The sequence below is a fragment of the Gymnoscopelus microlampas genome, assembly GCF_963454915.1.
Source record: "Gymnoscopelus microlampas genome assembly, chromosome: 18".
Classification (NCBI taxonomy): Eukaryota; Metazoa; Chordata; class Actinopteri; order Myctophiformes; family Myctophidae; genus Gymnoscopelus; species Gymnoscopelus microlampas.
The window spans coordinates 28,328,127-28,348,126 of record NC_139955.1 but is presented as its reverse complement, the minus strand read 5'-3'; the positions used below and the strand labels follow the sequence as shown (position 1 = coordinate 28,348,126).

The window sequence follows — 20,000 nt, the reverse complement described above, 5'->3', positions numbered from 1 at the left end:
CAACAAGAGCTGGATTGTGGTGATCTTTTCTCCCCCCGCTACGCGCAGGAGGACAAAACAACAATGATCGCCGCGCGATCCCCGCTGATTCGAGCGGTAACGCCCGTGTCCACCACTCCCCGTTTGAAACGACCTTAACTGTGGGGGTTGGCAGCGACAGAGACCACATCACACATGGGGAATTGGCAATGACTAATATTGGGGAGAAATGGGGGAAGAAATCCACCCACAGATCCATCTATCTATCTAAATGTATCTATCACCAACTACAGTAGTTTCGGTTTTAACACTCGCGTGACTAAGCAATCAATGGGACCGATTTTGAGAATTGAAAGTGGCTTAACTTCTCTCAGGAAGCTCTGAGAGAGTTCCCCTTTCATGACTTTTCCTAAATATATGTTTCAAACCATCTCCGTTTTTTTTTTTTTTTTTTAACTCATTATAAATATGAAATACATACCATGTATCCCATCCCAGCCGTTTTATTTCGGCTAAATTGATCGCTCTCCCCCTCTCTCCCCCTCCCTAGAGCACTTTACACCTCGAGACCCCCCACAGAGCGGCCCGCAGCGCACCAGAGAACTGATGCGCTGCGGGTCTATGTTGCCATGTCTGCTTATTATAAGCGACTTTGGGCTTGTTTTTCACGTCTTTCTATTATTATTATTATTATTATTATTACCCATATAATTACATTATAATGGTAATAATGTTCTACTCCACTACACCTCAGAGGCAAATCTTGTACTTTTACTCCACTACAATTATTTGAAAACTTTAGTTACTATACTCTTTTTCGAATTCAGTCATTGTAAAGTCACTTTATAAACAAGGTCGGCTATAGTAACTTTAGTTACTAGTTAGTTTGCAGATATAAATAAAATATATAAAGCAGTCAATAATAAAACCAATCACATCACTTTATAAACAAGCACTGAAAATAACGAATGAAAAAACGATTAATGTACTTTATTTAATAAGACAAAAAAACTGAAAAACAGTACATGGAAGTAGTTTGTAGATCAGATATTTAGCGCAGGAGTAGAGCATGAATGAGCATATTTGTGGAACATAGCGATGTGTTCACTTGTTACGCTGAGAGGAGAGGAACAGAGAGGGACAGAGAGGAGACGTTTCTGTCAGCGTGGACAGCTGATAGAATGAGAGCTTTACGCTCAGACAATTATGTGAATATTATATAATATAATATAGGTTTGTCAAGAGATATCCATGTGTTTTGGACAATGGAGATAGTCACGTAATTAGACCGTGGCTTCAGCGTTCATATAGGCTCCATGTTTCACGTTAGTGAGTTCTCTCTAACGCTCTGGAAGACCCCTCGCTCTGCGCTTGTACAAGGAATTCCACTGCCCTGCCAGCGCTCAAGTGTAGTGAAAATAAACTAAACCATTTCGCTACTCACCGAAGCAAAGGCTGTTTTGTGTTGTTGAAAGTTTATTCTCGGAGGTGGGAAGCCTCTCAGCACCCCACCTACTCTGTAAAATACACTTTTTGGGCAGAAAATAAAATATGTCAGCGAGACGGAAATTTATTTTATTTACTCCACAGTGCCCTCTACAGATCTGGAGTATTTGACTTACCATTAACCAAAATCTGTAGAGGGCACTGTGGAGTAAATACAAATAATTTCCGTCTCGCTGACATATTTTATTTTCTGCCCATAAAGTGTATTTTACAGAGGGTGCTGAGAGGCTTCCCACCTCCGAGAATAAACTTTCAACAACACAAAACAGCCTTTGCTTCGGTGAGTAGCGAAATGGTTTAGTTTATTTTCACTACTCTTGAACGCTGGCAGGGCACTGGAATTCCTTGTACAAGCGCAGAGCGAGGGCTCTTCCAGAGCGTTAGAGAGAACTCACTAACGCTCTGAACCAGGGCTAAACGTCGGGTCTGTGTGATCAATGCACAACAACAACTCCTCCACGCCGCTTGCTCTCGGTCCCAGCATATCCACGGACTTATTATTGTAATAGGCTACATATTTTATTTCATGGCCTTGGAAATGGAATTGTATACTTTAGCTCTCATAACAATATCTACTGACAAACACACTGACACGCAAATATTGATTGATTAATGTACTGTATTAAATAAGACAAAAAAACAGAAAAACAGTACATGGAAGTAAAAATGAGATCCCCACATACACAAATCACAAATCATGATGACATATAGGAGACAGACAGAAATACACACTAGCCTACTGCTTCATGTCTCACTGTTTTCTCAGGGCAAAACGCACGCAGTAACATTTTCATAGACCTGCCTGCTTATTTCTCTCTCAAGATTTGGCAACCCATTTCAACTTTCACAGTGGCTTCAGCGTGCATATAGGCTCCATGTTTCCCTCAAGAGTTTAATGTGACGCTACAGATTGCACTGTTTTATACGCTTTTTTATAAACATTTTACAGAATCTGCAGTTACCATGACTACTAAATTATTATGTTATAATGTTTCTGCCTGCAACAACATGTGAGTGAGTGAGCTAACTGACTGAGCAGAGTGGAGTTGAATGGCTATTTAAAAGACAATGGGGGCCCCCACTGGGTGGGTGAGAAGGTGTCAGTCAGTCTGGTGCAAAGAGGTGAGACAGTAACCAATCGTAGAGCTTGATTTCTAGATCAAATTGATCGTTTAGCAGGCTGTGTGTAGGATAATGAAACCCCAGTCATGCCAGTGTTAAAGGTTGGGTTTTTGAGGTGGGGAAAACATATTAGTTAGGCTGGTGTAGTTAGGCTGAACCTCAGTCCTGATTCATCAGAACGCTTCCACGACGTGTTGAGGTGAGCTTTTTCAGTGAGATTTTCAGAAAATTGGGGATATAATGAGCAGCACTCAGGATTTTGCAGTGTACTGTCAGTGCGGTTCTATGGCTCCACACACCCCTCATCGCTTCTCAGCCACCCTGATGGACTAAAAAACACTTATGCCTCAAGTAGCTTTAAGTACTGTATGTGTGTGTGCATGTGCGTTAGTTTTGCGTGTCTGTGCTCGCGCTTGTGTGAGAGAGAGAGAGAAAGAAAGAGAGACACACACAGAGAGAGAGAGAGAGAAAGAGAGACACACATACAGAGAGAGAGAGCCAGAGAGAGACAGGGAAAGTGAGAACGAGCGTTTGGCAGAGAGTGTTTCTAGGTGACAGATGTCAAGCTACAGTGTATGTGTGTACGCATGGGTGTGTTGTGTGTGTGTGTATTTGTGTGTGTGTGTCAGGGCAGTAATAACTATAATCACCACTGGCTGCGTGCTGTTTGCCTCCTCAGTAAGAGCCTGTTTAAGGCCAGCAGATAAAAATACACTCACAAAGCTGCACAGAGCAGTGGAAATAGACATTGTGTGTGCGTGTGTGCGTGTGTGCGTGTGTGCGTGTGTGTGTGTGTGTGTGTGAGTGTGTACAGGCCTCATGTATACACAATCATTCTGTTTGTGTATGTGATTGTGGGAAGTTTTGCGATATCGGAATTTAGAATGTGAGGGAGAGAGAGAGTACGAGAAAAACAGAGAGGAGAGTAAGAATAATAGAGAAAGAGAACGGGGCCTCGAAAGCAAGAGGGAGACAGAAAGAGAGAGAATGTGTGTGTGTGTGTGTGTGTGTGTGTGTGTGTGTGTGTGTGTGTGTGTGTGTGTGTGTGTGTGTGTGTGTGTGTGTGTGTGTGTGTGTGTGTGTGTGTGTGTGTGTGTGTGTGTGTGTGCGTGCGTGCGTGCGTGTGTGTGCGTGCGTGCGAGTGTTTGATGTGGTCAGTGATAAACTGCTGTGACATTTCCCAACTCTTAAATCTCATAAAGACATGGAGGGCAGATAGCTTGGGAATGACTGTCTGAGAAAGTACACACAGACGCACACACACACACACACACACACACACACACACACACGCATGAACACACACACAGACACGCACACACGCACAAACAAACAAACAAACATGTACAGTCGCGCACACCCATAAAGTGAGTCCTAGAAACGTATGCATGAACACACTCTGCAGTGAGAGTGGTATGTAAGGACCACAGTCCCTCTCTTCACCCGGTCATATTCATCCCATCTCTATCTGTCGCTCTCTTACTCACACACACACACACACACACACACACACACACACACACACACACACACACACACACACACACACACACACACACACACACACACACACACACACACACACACACACACACACACACACACACGCGCACATGATTCCCAGGTTCGCTCATTTTAGCCTTCCAGACAGCCATGGGAAAAAGGAATGAAGTGAGCACAACCTCTAATTAGGCAAATACTCACTATTAACTATTAGTGTTACTTTACACCTTAAAGGGATAGTTCACCCAAAAAATGACATTTTCTTGAATCCATGGATATGTTTTTATTCCTAAGTCAAGAATTTGATGACCAGCGGACCGGTAGGCAGCGGTACACAAAGGAGACTCTTTGTGTCTCCTACCGGAACCTCTGCCGGTCATCAAATTATTGACTTAGGAATGCGACAAAAACAAAAACATATCCATGAATTCAAGTCTCCATGGGGTGACTAATCGATAGGAAAAAAAGTTATTTTGGGGGTGGACTGTCCCTTTAACGATCTGATGAATGACTAATTTACTTATATTCCATATGAATACAGACAGTATCAAGATCAGAGAGTTAACTACTGTACTAATATTATGTACTGTAGGACAGACAGACAATCTTATCCAAATGAGGTGTCTCAACTGGAATATAACTAATCTCTATGTCTAACCACATAAATGCTAGCGTCCCTATTCTGGAGCAAACATTTGTCCAAATTCACCCCGTCAGATCCCCCTCTAGCCCCTTCAATTTTAACCAGCTCAGTGGCCTTGTGGTTAGAGCATCCGCCCTGAGATTGGGAGGTCGGGGATCAATCCATGGCCAAGTAATACCAAAGACTATAAAAATGGGACCCAATGCCTCCCTGTTTGGCACTCAGCATCAAGGGTTGGATTGGGGGTAAGTCCCTGCGACATACTACCGAAACAGGAGGTAGGCTCCTGATCCTAATGGGCCTCTTGGCTCAGGCTGCTCACTTCCATATCCGGCGCAGACTTTTGGTTTAGAGCAGTGGTTTTCAACCAGTGGTTCGCGGTCCTTGAGGGAGTTCCAGGGGGTCCCCAAATGGAACCATTTGTACACTCTCAGAGTTAAATTAACATAGATTTTATAATATAAATTGGGGTCCCAGAGATAGAAATGCCATTTAATGGGGGTCTGTAGCCTATGCATGTTAAAGTGGGGGTCCTTGAAATTAAAATGGTTGAGAATCACTGCTAGTCGTAAAAATCGTCTCTTATTGGGGGTCCCTGGCATGTCTTTTCAAATGGGGGGTCCCTGGGCTAACGTGTGTCAATTTGGGGGTCCTTGACGCAAAAAAGGTTGAAAACCACTGGTGTAGAGGGAAAAAAGGAGCGGACCTGATCAACTAAGTGTATACAGTAGGGTGGTTAATTTAATTTAGTTATTTTCGTAGCCAGCAGTGCTTTACAAATTATTTTTGAAAACCAATTAGTTGCAGCTCCTGTTGTTGCTAAGCAACTAGTAACACTGAACACATTGCAATTACACTAAAAGTTATTTCAGAACTATTGCAGCTCTAAAACGCATAACAGTGTGACCCTGCTGTCAAAAATAACCAGCAAAGTACTGTAACTCCTGCCAGATTTGAAACAATTGGTTTGGAAAGTTAAATTAGTCTTGAACTGTTGAAAGTACAGCTGCCTTTAACCTCTCTAGTGTTCCCTTGAGTTTTTGTTGATGTTTAATATGCTTTGAGTTCATTTTCATTTTTGGAGTTCATATTAATTTCATTCTTTTGCTGTGACATCATCAAACAGCTTGTTATCTGGAGAGAGAGAGAGAGAGAGAAAAAAAAGGCGGGAGGGGTTCTGAGTGATGTCAAATAAAAGCTGGATTACAAACAACACAAACGCCACACATATGAAATCAATACATTCTATGACTTTCTGTCTCTCTCTCTCTCTCTCTATCTGACACACACACACACACACACACACACACACACACACACACACACACACACACACACACACACACACACACACACACACACACACACACACACACACACACACACACACACACACACACACACTCTCTCTGTCCCTCCACTCTATGACTAATGACTTCTACACACCGATATAAAAACAATAGCTCATACTTCTAATGATGTACCGGTGGTGGAGTCTCCCCGCGCCATGTGTTTGACTCTTTTATAAAAAGGTCCACCAATAAATCAGCGTGTGACTGATCCCTCATTTGGACAAATAAAAGCTGATAGTTACTCAGAGGGTTTGAGTTGTGATGCAGACCATACACACACTACAGCCTTTTATCCAGAGGAGGGGAGGGGAAAAATGCAATTACACTGAAATAAACATGCTGGATTAAGGCTGTCAGTGAGTTATGAGCGATGGTTCTGAGTCAGGAGGGAGAGAGAGAGAGAGAGATGTTTTTAGACACCAGACTTTGGCCACAATTCCTTGGCTTTTATGTGTGTGTGTGTGTGTGTGTGTGTGTGTGTGTGTGTGTGTGTGTGTGTGTGTGTGTGTGTGTGTGTGTGTGTGTGTGTGTGTGTGTGTGTGTGTGTGTGTGTGTGTGTGTGTGTGTGTGTGCGTGCGCGCGCGCGCGCACGCGTGCAAGCGGTTGTCTGTGTGCTTATCCACAACATGCAAGCGCATTCTTATGAACACAGATTCCTGTGTGAGTGCTCATTCACATGTGTGCATGCGTATTCAGTTCACTTGTGTGCGCGCGTGCATGCATGCGTGCGTGCGTGCGTGCGTGCGTGCGTGCGTGCGTGTGCGTGTGTGTGTGTGTGTGTGTGTGTGAGAGAGAGAGAGAGAGAGAGACCATGAGCTACAGTGTCCAACATTGTGTCTGTGTGTATCTATGTGATATGACAGACTGTGGATTAGTGGCAGGAATACAGAGTCCTGTCTAAACATTTGTTTTAAGAGAATATTTATTGTGGAGGTCATGCCAGAATAGCCCCGATTCCACATGGCAATGCCAGAGAATGTCTGTCTGTCTGTCTGTCTGTCTGTCTGTCTGTCTGTCTGTCTGTCTGTCTGTCTGTCTGTCTTTGGGACTCTCTGGCTGTCTATCTGTCTATCTTCGGTTCTGTGGTTCTGTCCATCTCTCTCCAGCCATCTCTGTCTTTCCATCCCGACTCGTTTGATTCACCCCCCCTTTTCTGCTCTTCCTCCTTTCTCTTTCATCTCACCTCCATCCTCTACCGCTCTCTCCCCTTCCACACTCCCCTCCTTTCCTCTCTCGGTTGTTCACCCCATCTCTCTTTCTCTCTATCAGCAGTGTTCTGTCCCTCCGTACCACCTCTCAGTTCTGTGCCCCCCATCCCCCTCCCCTGCCCGCTCTCTCTCTTCCTCTTGCTGGATGTCACTCTTAACCTCTTCAGACAGGGATTCTAAACACACACATCCACAGAGATGCTCTCACTCATGCTGCCTGACCCCATCTGGAAAACCTTAGAAGCCCCCCCAGAAGACATGACACAGAGAGAGAGAGAGAGAGAGAGAGAGAGAGAGAGGGGAGGGGAGTATACATTACACTGACAGCAACAAACGGAATGGAGGACGAGGGAAGCGAGGGAAGAAAAAAGAAAGAAAGTAAAGGCGTCCGCGGGGAGGTGGAGGGATACGTTGTTAATTGTTTTTGTTGGCGCGCCTGGGTCGTGACATTCGTGCGATGTTCCGTGGCGTGTGGGTTTGCCGGCCCGTTTCATTGGGGTCCAGCTTTTTGGTCGATACACTGATTGCCTGTTTAGACAGCCAATTTAAAAATGGACGCTCCTCCCCGGACCTCTCAGTTCCCCCTCTATCTCCATCTGTTTCTGGCCAACATCTCTCTCTCTCTATGTGCTGGGCCGGAATGTGACTTTTAACCCATTAAGATCTGAGGCCGATTCTAACAAATGTCTTCTAAATCCTAATTTTTTTTTGAAAAATATTTTTAACATTTAAAAAAATATATATATTTGCACACACATTTTCACCATCTTTAAAACAAAATTGCAGATCTACACGCTCGCTATGAGCTTGTATATCTGCTATTTTTGAATAGCCAAAGAAATCTAAAAATAATGGGTTAAGCCTGAGCTAAACTTAGTTTGCACACGGGTGTTGTGCACCACAAACAGCTAATATACAAGCATACAATGCAATCGCAGCACGTCATGAGCTTGTAGATCTGACATTTTCTAAGTGCAACTCAGGCTTTACAAACTTGCCAAGATTGAATCAAGATTAAATCTATTGTTTTGTTTGTGTCGCACATCCGTGGTGGTGCCACCTCCCTTTTAAGTGAAATATGGATTGATTACTGATTAATAATACTTTTACAGTTTATTAATAGAAGAAAGAACTATAGACAGCATTATTGAAAGCATTTTATAGTTCAGACAATGCTTGTTCAGATGTTCTTAATTTTTCTCTTATAGTCAGCAGTTGATAATTACACACATACGCAAGCACACACACACACTAACACACACTAACACACACACACACGCGCACACGCTCGCTCGCACGCACGCACGCACGCACGCACGCACGCACGCACGCACGCACGCACGCACGCACGCACGCACGCACGCACGCACGCACGCACACACGCACACACACACACACACACACACACACACACACACACACACACACACACACACACACACACACACACACACACGCGCAGTATGTCACAAGTCATATAGTGTAATTGGTCATACAGCGTCCAGCCACTTATGACTTCATTCCTTTGTATACAATGTATATGAATGTATACTGGACTTATTTAATGTTGCTTGTACATGTTCTCCATATAGACGCCAGTTTATGACAGAGAAAATCAGGGACGGGAAGTCCCTGATTTTCTCTGTCATAAACTGGCGTCTATCGATTAATGTCAAATCCCTTGTTTGTATGATAATGATCTAACAGTTATTTTTTTATTCGCCCTCTCTCTTGTTACCCCCTCTCTCTCTCTCTCCCTCCCTCCCTCTCTCTCCCTTCTTTCCTCCCCCTCTCCCTCTCTCTCTCTCTCTCTCTGCAGTCATCTGGAGGATAACCAGATTAGTGTGATAGAGAGAGGAGCTTTCCAGGACCTGAAACTGCTGGAGAGACTGTAAGTACTGTGTGTGTGTGTGTGTGTGTGTGTGTGTGTGTGTGTGTGTGTGTGTGTGTGTGTGTGTGTGTGTGTGTGTGTGTGTGTGTGTGTGTGTGTGTGTGTGTGTGTGTGTGTGTGTGTGTGCACGCGTGCGCGTGTGTGCATGCGTGCGTGTGTGTGCAACAACTGCAGTGGATGGGAGAAAGACGTGCCATGACCTTGCTAGACCTTTCAAAGGGTCAATACGTGTGGATGTCAGTCTTTTTCTCTCTGTCTGTCTGCACATTCACACATAACTTCCTCCCACTGTCTATCTTGTCAAGCACACACACACACACACACACACACACACACACACACACACACACACACACACACTCACACGCAGACACGCACACACGGATGCACAGTATACCAGGATGTGATTCAGCAATATCATCAACCTCACACCCCGCCTTGGAATCTCACAAAATGTTTGACCCCATCTGTGTGTGTGCGTTGTATGCGTGCATGCACACATACACACATGCCTTTGTGCGCGCGCTTGTGTGTGCGCCCACGCACGCGTCCGTCATCTCACACCTGGGGTCTAGTCAACAGAGCAGAAGTGCCAGTGCATATAACACCTCTCCCACACACACACACACACACACACACACACACACACACACACACACACACACACACACACACACACACACATTCTATGTTCTGTCTGCGTAAGAAAGATGACCGGCAGGCAGCTTGTAGGAAGACACGTCTTTACCCATGTTGCCCCTTGTACACGCCCAGAGGGGCCGACAGGGAATTTATGACAGCCGCCGAACAGGTCAGAGAGTTTATTCTTCACATACCGAAGAAAGACCAGTAGCGCTAACCAACACCTAACATAATGTCCCTTTACCATTTAACACAATCACGTTATCGAACACACACACACACACACACACACACACACACACACACACACACACACACACACACACACACACACACACACACACACACACACACACACACACACACTGAGTATTCTCAAGCCACCTCTCACAGTGTCGTCATTCTCACTTCCAAGATGTCAGTTGATCAATAGTTAACAAAATAAACATCCTATATTTTGTATATACTATATTATTTAAACCACCTATACAGCCTATTTAAAAAATGTTATCATAATATGATACAATTTTTATATCATCATCTCTGTCGGGTGGAAACCTCATATGTCTAAAACTGTTCGTTTTCACTATTTAAATTAAAAAATAGCAAAAATAGCAGATCTACTAGCTCGCGCCGCGTTTCGAGCTTGTAGATCTGCTACTTTTGATACTTTTGTGTGACGCTGTAGGATGGTCAAGTAGGATGGTCATTTACGAAAAAAAAAAAAAAAGTTAGAACATGGAGATAAGAGGTTTCTGCCCGACAGCAACGATATGGATCTTGGGATCCACATGGAGAGGTCGTGGCTCCAATGTGAATCTCAGACTTCATGTGGCCTGCCTGTGACGTCAGGCATTTATGACATAATCTATGATGTATGACACCAAATTTGAGCAAAGAGGCTGAAAGTCTGAGTGACTTCCATTTTAAAATTAACCATTAAGACCAGCGGCCGATTCTTCCAAATCCTATGTCGCTATATCTAGTAGTTGTAGTCAAATGTTTTCATGTCAAGGACCCAAAAAAATATATATATTTGGCCGCGGACCCCAATCTTATTTTGTCAATATTTTGTTCCAGGGACCCCCAGAAGCAGATCTACAATCTCATAGCACTATGAGCTTGTATGCTGCTATTTTTTAATAACCAAAGAAATGACAGAGATGCATTCCCGGACTGCAATTTTCAAAGGATTTGTGTACATTTTAAAACTCATGTAATTGGACATTCTGAAGAATGAGTATCTAGTATTTGAAGTACATTTTGATACCAATGCTTTTGTACTTTTAATCAAGTAGATTTTGAATTCCGGACTTTTACTTGTACTTTTACTTGCATTGCGGTATACTTGCGGGATACTTTAATTAAGTATAACATTTGGGTACTTTTTCCACCACCAAATATGGTTTCATAATGATGTATAGACAACCTGATGCTCTTACCCAGAGCAACTTACTAGTGCAACGCCCAACGTACATTATAACTGTACACACTCTCTCCAGTTGTCTGTCCTCCAAAGCACAAGGGGAAACTCGAGCAGTGCAATAAATTCTTACCGTCACAATAAAAAGCATTGAGGTTCGAGCCAAAATCAAGTGTATTTTTGTTGGAGCTGGTGTCTGCAGGCATGTTTTGTCTTCGGGAGACATTTGGGGCGAGAGGAGTCGAGGTGAGCTCAGGGTTTACAGGAAGGAGAGAGGTGGAATTCACCCACCTTTCAAAACACAGATGAAAGATGAAAGCTAATGAATTATGATGTGGACAGGACAGTCAGACGGATCAATAGATAGACGGATGGATGAACTTGGTTGAGGAATACCAAGCAAATGCTAGCAAGCCAGTAAAACCTCCATCTGCTGCTTGGACACGTAAAAAAGAAAGGCAAATTATGTATGAAACAAAACGTCATAAGGTTGTAAGGGAGAAGAGACAGAGAAATAAGTAAAGATGGAGACAGTGAGAGAGAGTGAAGGGGAAGGAGACAGAACAACGCTTTTTTTCCCCATCCAGGGCGGAAAACAAATCTGCGTCCGCGTCCGTGCGCGGCCAGTGAGAACAGCTCCATTCATTAACATGGGGGCGGGGAAAAAGCGGTGTCCACGCCAGGGCAGGAATTTCAGGGAGGCCACAAAGGCCATGGCCGTCGTTGCCCCTCAGTTTGGCCTTGTGCCCCTCAAAAAATAGCATGCCCTGAGGCCACAGTGGCCTTAATGCCCCAGCTGACTGTACCACTTTCTTCTCTGTCTCTTTCTTGTCAATATGTAGACACCAGTGTCTCTTTCTTGTCATGTAGACACCAGTGTCTCTTTCTTGTCATGTAGACACCAGTGTCTCTTTCTTGTCAATATGTAGACACCAGTGTCTCTTTCTTGTCAATATGTAGACACCAGTGTCTCTTTCTTGTCATGTAGAGACCAGTGTCTCTTTCTTGTCATGTAGACACCAGTGTCTCTTTCTTGTCATGTAGAGACCAGTGTCTCTTTCTTGTCATGTAGACACCAGTGTCTCTTTCTTGTCATGTAGAGACCAGTGTCTCTTTCTTGTCATGTAGACACCAGTGTCTCTTTCTTGTCATGTAGAGACCAGTGTCTCTTTTTGTCATGTAGAGACCAGTGTCTCTTTTTGTCATGTAGAGACCAGTGTCTCTTTCTTGTCAATATTTTCTTGTCATGTAGAGACCAGTGTCTCTTTTTGTCATGTAGAGACCAGTGTCTCTTTCTTGTCACGTAGAGACCAGTGTCTCTTTCTTGTCACGTAGAGACCAGTGTCTCTTTCTTGTCATGTAGAGACCAGTGTCTCTTTCTTGTCATGTAGAGACCAGTGTCTCTTTTTGTCATGTAGAGACCAGTGTCTCTTTCTTGTCATGTAGAGACCAGTGTCTCTTTTTGTCATGTAGAGACCAGTGTCTCTTTCTTGTCATGTAGAGACCAGTGTCTCTTTTTGTCATGTAGAGACCAGTGTCTCTTTTTGTCATGTAGAGACCAGTGTCTCTTTCTTGTCATGTAGAGACCAGTGTCTCTTTCTTGTCATGTAGAGACCAGTGTCTCTTTCTTGTCATGTAGAGACCAGTGTCTCTTTTTGTCATGTAGAGACCAGTGTCTCTTTTTGTCATGTAGAGACCAGTGTCTCTTTCTTGTCATGTAGAGACCAGTGTCTCTTTCTTGTCATGTAGAGACCAGTGTCTCTTTCTTGTCATGTAGAGACCAGTGTCTCTTTCTTGTCATGTAGAGACCAGTGTCTCTTTTTGTCATGTAGAGACCAGTGTCTCTTTCTTGTCATGTAGAGACCAGTGTCTCTTTCTTGTCATGTAGAGACCAGTGTCTCTTTTTGTCATGTAGAGACCAGTGTCTCTTTCTTGTCATGTAGAGACCAGTGTCTCTTTCTTGTCATGTAGAGACCAGTGTCTCTTTCTTGTCATGTAGAGAGACCAGTGTCTCTTTCTTGTCATGTAGACACCAGTGTCTCTTTCTTGTCATGTAGAGAGACCAGTGTCTCTTTCTTGTCATGTAGAGACCAGTGTCTCTTTCTTGTCATGTAGAGACCAGTGTCTCTTTTTGTCATGTAGAGACCAGTGTCTCTTTCTTGTCAATATGTAGACACCAGTGTCTCTTTCTTGTCATGTAGAGACCAGTGTCTCTTTCTTGTCAATATGTAGACACCAGTGTCTCTTTCTTGTCATGTAGAGACCAGTGTCTCTTTTTGTCATGTAGACACCAGTGTCTCTTTCTTGTCATGTAGAGACCAGTGTCTCTTTTTGTCATGTAGAGACCAGTGTCTCTTTCTTGTCAATATGTAGACACCAGTGTCTCTTTCTTGTCATGTAGAGACCAGTGTCTTGTTAAGATTCTGAATTCTTAACTCCCCTGAGTCCCCATCTTTAAACCAATCCAGTGACTTTGATCGGTGCAGGGCTGAGCATGGATCCGATTAAAATCATCCTTAACCATTAAGTTCAATTAATTATTTCGATGGACTCAAATCTTGTTTTATTTGATGGCCTTCCTGCCCTGGCAACATCAAAGGCCAAGTGGCCTTGCCCCTGAAATGATGAAATTCGAGGCCTGACCCACGCGCTTGCGCACGCTTGCGCACCCTCTGGGTTTCAAGCGCAAGGATGGCAGAAACAGAGAGGTAGAGAGAGAGAGAGAGAGAGAGAGAGAGAGAGAGAATGACAAGAGAGAAAGAAAACAGCCAGTAAATTCAGAGGACGTCACTAGCAACCCCCCTGCCTTCAGATGAAAGGCCTGCAGGTCTGAATGGCAGCAGCATGTGTAGCTTATCTCCTGAACAGAGATCACACCACTGATAGGGGAAAGTGACAGGAGATGGGCCGCTCCAACGTTAAAAGACTCTTTAATGTGGTGCGTGTCAGTCGGGTTCAAAAGGTTAGGAGTGTAGGGGATGGGGTGAGCTCAGGGCATTAAGCTAGTAGTGTGTCAAAATGGAGATGACATTTGACTGGCTCAAAGGCGTTTTGAGGTCCTCTGGCCTCGCTCTGAGCACATTTGATGCTAAATAAACAATTACTCAAAAATTGTTATGTAGCCCTTGTGTTGCGTGCGTCCCTTGTGTTGCATGCTGTGCAGCAGTGGTGGAAAAAATACTGGCATTTTTTACTTAAGTAAAAGTATCAATACCACAATGTAGAAGTACTCTGTTACAAGTAAAAGGCCTGTGTTCAAAATGGTACTTGAGTAAAAGTACAAAAGTAGTGTTATCAAAATATACTTGAAGTAGCAAAAGTAAAAGTACTAAAATGTTTGAAAATAGCAGATCTACAAGCTCGCGATGCAACGCGTTGTGAGCTTGTAGATCGGCTATTTTCAAATAACCTATGTATAAAATAAGGCTAAAGTGGTAAATGTGTGTTTTATAATATAATCATTCATATCTGCAAAGTAAACTAGTACTAGTTTTCAAATAATTGTAGTGGAGTAAAATATTTGCCTCTGAGAGGTAGTGGAGTAGAAGTAAAAGTATTGAAAATGGGAAATACTCCAGTAAAGTAAAAAAATGTACACCACCGCTGTGCAGTATATGTCTGCAAAGAGTACAGTTGTTATATGCGTGCGTGTGTGTGCACATAACTGGTTGTGATTATATTCATAATGATGATACTAACAATGAAAGTTTTTCAAAGTTAAAAAAATTGTTAAAATATTTGGTTGGCAGGTCCTGTGGGGGGTTAACTGTGGTAGGGTTAAAGATCAGGGGGCAAGGGTCACAGTGCAGCATTTGTGTGATTTGTGGAGTCACAGTGTGACAAAAACAGCAGCTCATAAGACACTCTTTCAGGCTACGACAAGTTGATCCGCATCAACAAATACATAAATAAATAGATATCCCTGTATGTACTTTCTGTCACTGAAATGCCGATAATCTACAAAGTATTAGTATGCAGTGGACTGCTATTCTCGCTGATAACAAGGATAAAGTAGAGCGAACGAGCACAACGGTTTGAAACAAGGAAGTTGTTTTTCTTTACTTTTTACGATGACACCAGGCGTCCCCAAAGCATCTCTGCACAGTAAAATCGTCATTGCTCATTCAAAGCTGCAATCCATAACTTTTATTTCCTATCCGGGATTTGAATCAGGGTCTCCCTAATAATATCAGGACACAGGGCAGAAAAGGTCTTAAAAACAAGACTATAAAATATAGTGTTAAAGGGCAATAAACACAAAACAACTAGAAGACTGCTTGGTCAAAACAAATTCCTCGTGTGAAGTATCATACTTGGCAATAGTCGTGTCTCAGCATCTGAAAACAGGTGTGCTTTGAGTTTTCTCCTAAAACCATCAAGCACGACATCATGTCTGAGAATCACAAAAGGCCCAATAGGCTGGTAAAAGTTCCACTACGCAACACACCTACATCTAGGAAGAGAAAGTCGGGAAGCTATTGTCATTTATCTCCGAGGTTAAAAGGTTGGAGCCTGCGTCTTCTCCAACACAGATTTGGCGGCGTGACCCTGCGGCCCCCTGCCCTCCCTTTCTCCTCCCCGCTCCTCGTTTCTCAGTCAAATACCCCTGTGCACGTTGATAAGCCGTGCGCTCCCTCTTTCCTCCCCTCATAGCTCCCTTTTTACTCATCAATCTGGGTCTCACCCTTCTCCTCCCTGTGTCTGCACCAATGGCACCCTGGAGGCCGAGAGCATTCAGACACACTATTGGCTAGTTCCACTATTTTTGAAATAGTGCTTCATTTTGTATATTTGTATGTGTGTAGTGATGGCTTGTGAAGCCGTCTAAAGCCTTCTAAAGTTCTAACCCTCAAAGTCTGATGTCTTGCATCATAGTGCGCCGTTCATGCCAATGTGGGAACTTCCATGTAGGATGAATCCACAACAACGGTCCTCTGACTTGTAAATCCTACAGGTCGGAAACTCTGGGCTTTCTCAGAGGTCCGACTCCTCATACTTAGTGCTACTGTACAACGTCACGTAAACATAAAAAGCAACATGCAGAGGTTTGTAGTGAAAGGTCTGAACAAGAAATAACAGTGTGTTTTAGGCTTTTAAGTAGATGTTAAGGTTTCTGTTTATGCACTGCATCCAGTGGGGTAAGGTTACAACTTCATTGTGACAAAAGCCCTACAAACACAAGTTTATTTCGGGCGTCCATTTTGTCCTGACCTCAACCACTTGAATGCTATGCAGAAGTACTGTAGGAAGTTCCAAGTCGGAAATTTCCCAGTTCCCGCTTGGCATGAACGCAACATAAAGAAAGACACCCAAAATGGTGCACTTATGCGGTTCACTGTTTTCTTGTCTCTGAACGTATTGGAGGTATAGAGGCCTTAGCACGCACACACGCGCGCGCGCACACACACACACACACACACACACACACACACACACACACACACACACACACACACACACACACACACACACACACACACACACACACACACACACACACACACACACACACACACACACACACACACACACACACACACACGTTTATGATAACCTATAACCTCTAGTTCATGTCCAATGGAAGACTGAGTGACTTTCCCATGAGTTTGACCTTTGCCCTGTGAGCCATTGCCCTTTAAGGTGGTCACTGGTGTTTCAATCATTGTCAAAGGGAACAAACTGAGTCATTGATGGGTCTGTGTGTTTATCTGCTCACCTGTCTGTCTGTACCTCTGACCCTGTCCAGGTCTCTGCCTGTCTGTCTGTCTGTCTGTCTGTCTGTCTGTCTGTCTGTCTGTACATCTGTTTGTCTGTACATCAAAGTAAAAACCTCTGTGTTTATATTTGTAACTACGGGTCCATTTAGTTACATTTGTACACTCTTGGAGTTAAATGAACACCAAGGATTATGTTTCTGTTTTCTACTTGTTTTGTTATGTCACTAAAGAACATGAAAAGTGAAATCCTCTCTCTCTCTCTTTCTCTCACTCTCTCTCCAGTCGTCTGAACAGGAACAAGCTTCAGGTTCTCCCAGAGCTTCTCTTCCAGTCCAACCCCAAGCTAGGACGACTGTGAGTACACCTCTCTTCCCTTTCGTTTCATCCCTCCATCCATCGCCCGAGCCTTCTCCAACCCCAAACTAGGGCAGCTGTAAACCACTCCCTGTGTTCGCTCTCTATCTCTCTCTCTATCTCTCGTGCTCTCTCACTCTCTCTCTCTATCTCTCCATTTCTTTCCGTTTGATGTGCTGTAACATGATCTGTGTGAAAACATGGCAGCGCTCTACGCGGTGGAAGCTTTTATTTGGGTTGCGGGTTCAATTCCCGGGACAGGTGACACAGCGCTGCTCTGTGCTCCTGTCGAGATGTGAAGTGTGTGTGCATGCATGTTAGTTCACGTGTGTGTGTGTGTGTGTGTGCGTCTGTGCGTGTATGTGTGTGTGTGTGTGTGTGTGTGTGTGGATGTTTGCATAATACTTTTATAGCTAGATAGATATCTAGATAGATAGGTGCGTGTGCGCGTGTGTGTGCGCGTGCACGTGTGTGTTGAAGAGGTGAAGGTGTGCTCGGAACTTGGAGGGAATGTTTTCCTTGGATTGGTGTGGAATTTTTATTCAGGAATATAAAGTTTTCCCAGAGTACTCTGGAGTGTAACAGGAGGTCAGGTTTTTGGTTTTACTCTGTCGCTCCCCTTTATTCTCTCTCTCTCTCTCTCTCTCTCTCTCTCTCTCTCTCTCTCTCTCTCTCTCTCTCTCTCTCTCTCTCTCTCTCTCTCTCTCTCTCTCTCTCTCTCTCTCTCTCTCTCTCTCTCTCTCTCTCTCTCTCTCTCTCTCTCTCTCTCTCTCTCAGGTTCTCTTTCTCCCTGTCAGTTTTCAGAAAAGGTTGCAACACCTTCTAAACTTTACTGCTGTTTACGTTGGTCTGCTTTCAACTCAGCTGGATTTAGACTGTGTGTGTGTGTGTGTGTGTGTGTGTGTGTGTGTGTGTGTGTGTGTGTGTGTGTGTGTGTGTGTGTGTGTGTGTGTGTGTGTGTGTGTGTGTGTGTGTGTGTGTGTGTGTTGCTGGGTTGTGCTACCACTACCACAAGACTTTTATCGTCTCTTTTTCACTCCAGTCCTTTCTAATGTTTTCCATGAGACAGAACGGCCTGGAAACCACTGTTCTAGACTCTCTGGTTCTGGTTGTGTCATAAAATCTAATTTATTCAAATCAGACAGCAGCATTTCATCACTGTCGGGCGGAAACCTCCTATCTCTAAAGTTTTTACTTTTTGTGTTTTTTCGTAAATGGTTTGAGCTTGTAGATCTGCTGCTTTTGAATTTGAATCCTGAAAAGTAACAGATTTGGACACATGAGGTTTCCGACAGAGACAATTTACAATTAATTACTAAGTGATTGAATGTTACCAGCACCCGGCTCATTTATTTGACCTTGAAATGTGTGGTCATGAATCATGATAAATAAAGTCATTCACATACGTAATAGAGCACAATTCAGTTTGAGGAGTTTTATACAGGTCAGTTTCAAGGACATGGACAGTTCAGAATCAGAATGAACTGTATTGTCACATCACAGGTTTACAGGTGTGAAGAAGTGGGTGAAATTCTGTCTTTTCCAGTGTGCTCCATCATTTGTGGTTTTCGTGAGAAGAGAAAGGATAGAGGTAGGGAGGTAAGAAGAAAAAGTGCTATGTTGGTGGCCTCAATAATCACACTTCACTGTACAACTTCTGTTTACTATACTCTTACTTCCCTGTGACGACTTTTGCTTGTGAAATGCCTTGATTCGGCGCGGCCGTAATTTTCCGTAACTTAGAGAGAGTAATTTTGAACCAGACGAGACAACTTGATGTGTGTAGTCTATAGCAATTTCTCAGCACGACCTCAGCCACATGCAAATATCTTTTTCTATTAGGAAAGACAGCGAAAACAGTGAAAAATCCCTTTTGGAAGCCAAGCCAGGTTGATATCATGTATCGCGAGCGCACGTGTGTGTGCGTGTGTATGTGTGTGTGTGTGTGTGTGTGTGTGTGTGTGTGTGTGTGTGTGTGTGTGTGTGTGTGTGTGTGTGTGTGTGTGTGTGTGTGTGTGTGTGTGCGCGTGTGTCTAGTGATGTGAAATATATCGCTGAAGATGACAGACCTGACTCATAGCTGTCTAGTCCCTTACGTCAGCCAAGAGAACGCACACACAGTCACATTTCTCATCCCTCAAATCAGTGCATAGATAGACACACACACACACACACACACACACACTCTCTTCCCTATCTCTCTCTCTCTAGACTTGATTTGTACTTATCCGCGCACCGATGCTGTGGTTCCATTCATTTCACCGAAAATAGCCGATTTGTACGCAGAGCGACGCGCTGCGAGCGTATAGATCGGCTATTTTCTACTCTCTTTTTTTTCGGGCCCTGGCGCTTGCCTGTGTGAGAGACAGTCTCATTTCCTGCAGGCTTGGCCGTCTCTCTCATATAAAAGCTAACTGCTCATCAGTGGTGTAAAGTAACTAAGTACATTTACTAAGTACATTTAAGCACTGTACTTAAGTAACATTTTTGGAGTATTTCCAATTGTCTATACTTTTGCTTCTACTACTACAGTACTGTAACTTCGCAAATATTGTACTTTTACTCCACTACAGTTATTTGACACTTTAGTCACTAGTTACTTTGCAGATATACATTATTATTACATTATAAAACATACAATAACCACTTTTGCCCTATTT

At 43.6% G+C, this 20,000-nt stretch overlaps 1 protein-coding gene across 1 annotated transcript in view; it reads left to right on the top strand.

Annotated features, from left to right (window-relative positions):
- Positions 1–20,000, top strand: part of slit3 (slit homolog 3) — a 280,042-nt gene that overhangs the window by 21,360 nt on the left and 238,682 nt on the right. The window contains exons 3-4 of the mRNA XM_084041902.1: positions 9,133–9,204; positions 17,269–17,340. Of these exons, the coding sequence (XP_083898028.1) occupies positions 9,133–9,204; positions 17,269–17,340 (144 nt within the window). The remainder of the gene's footprint in view (positions 1–9,132; positions 9,205–17,268; positions 17,341–20,000) is intronic.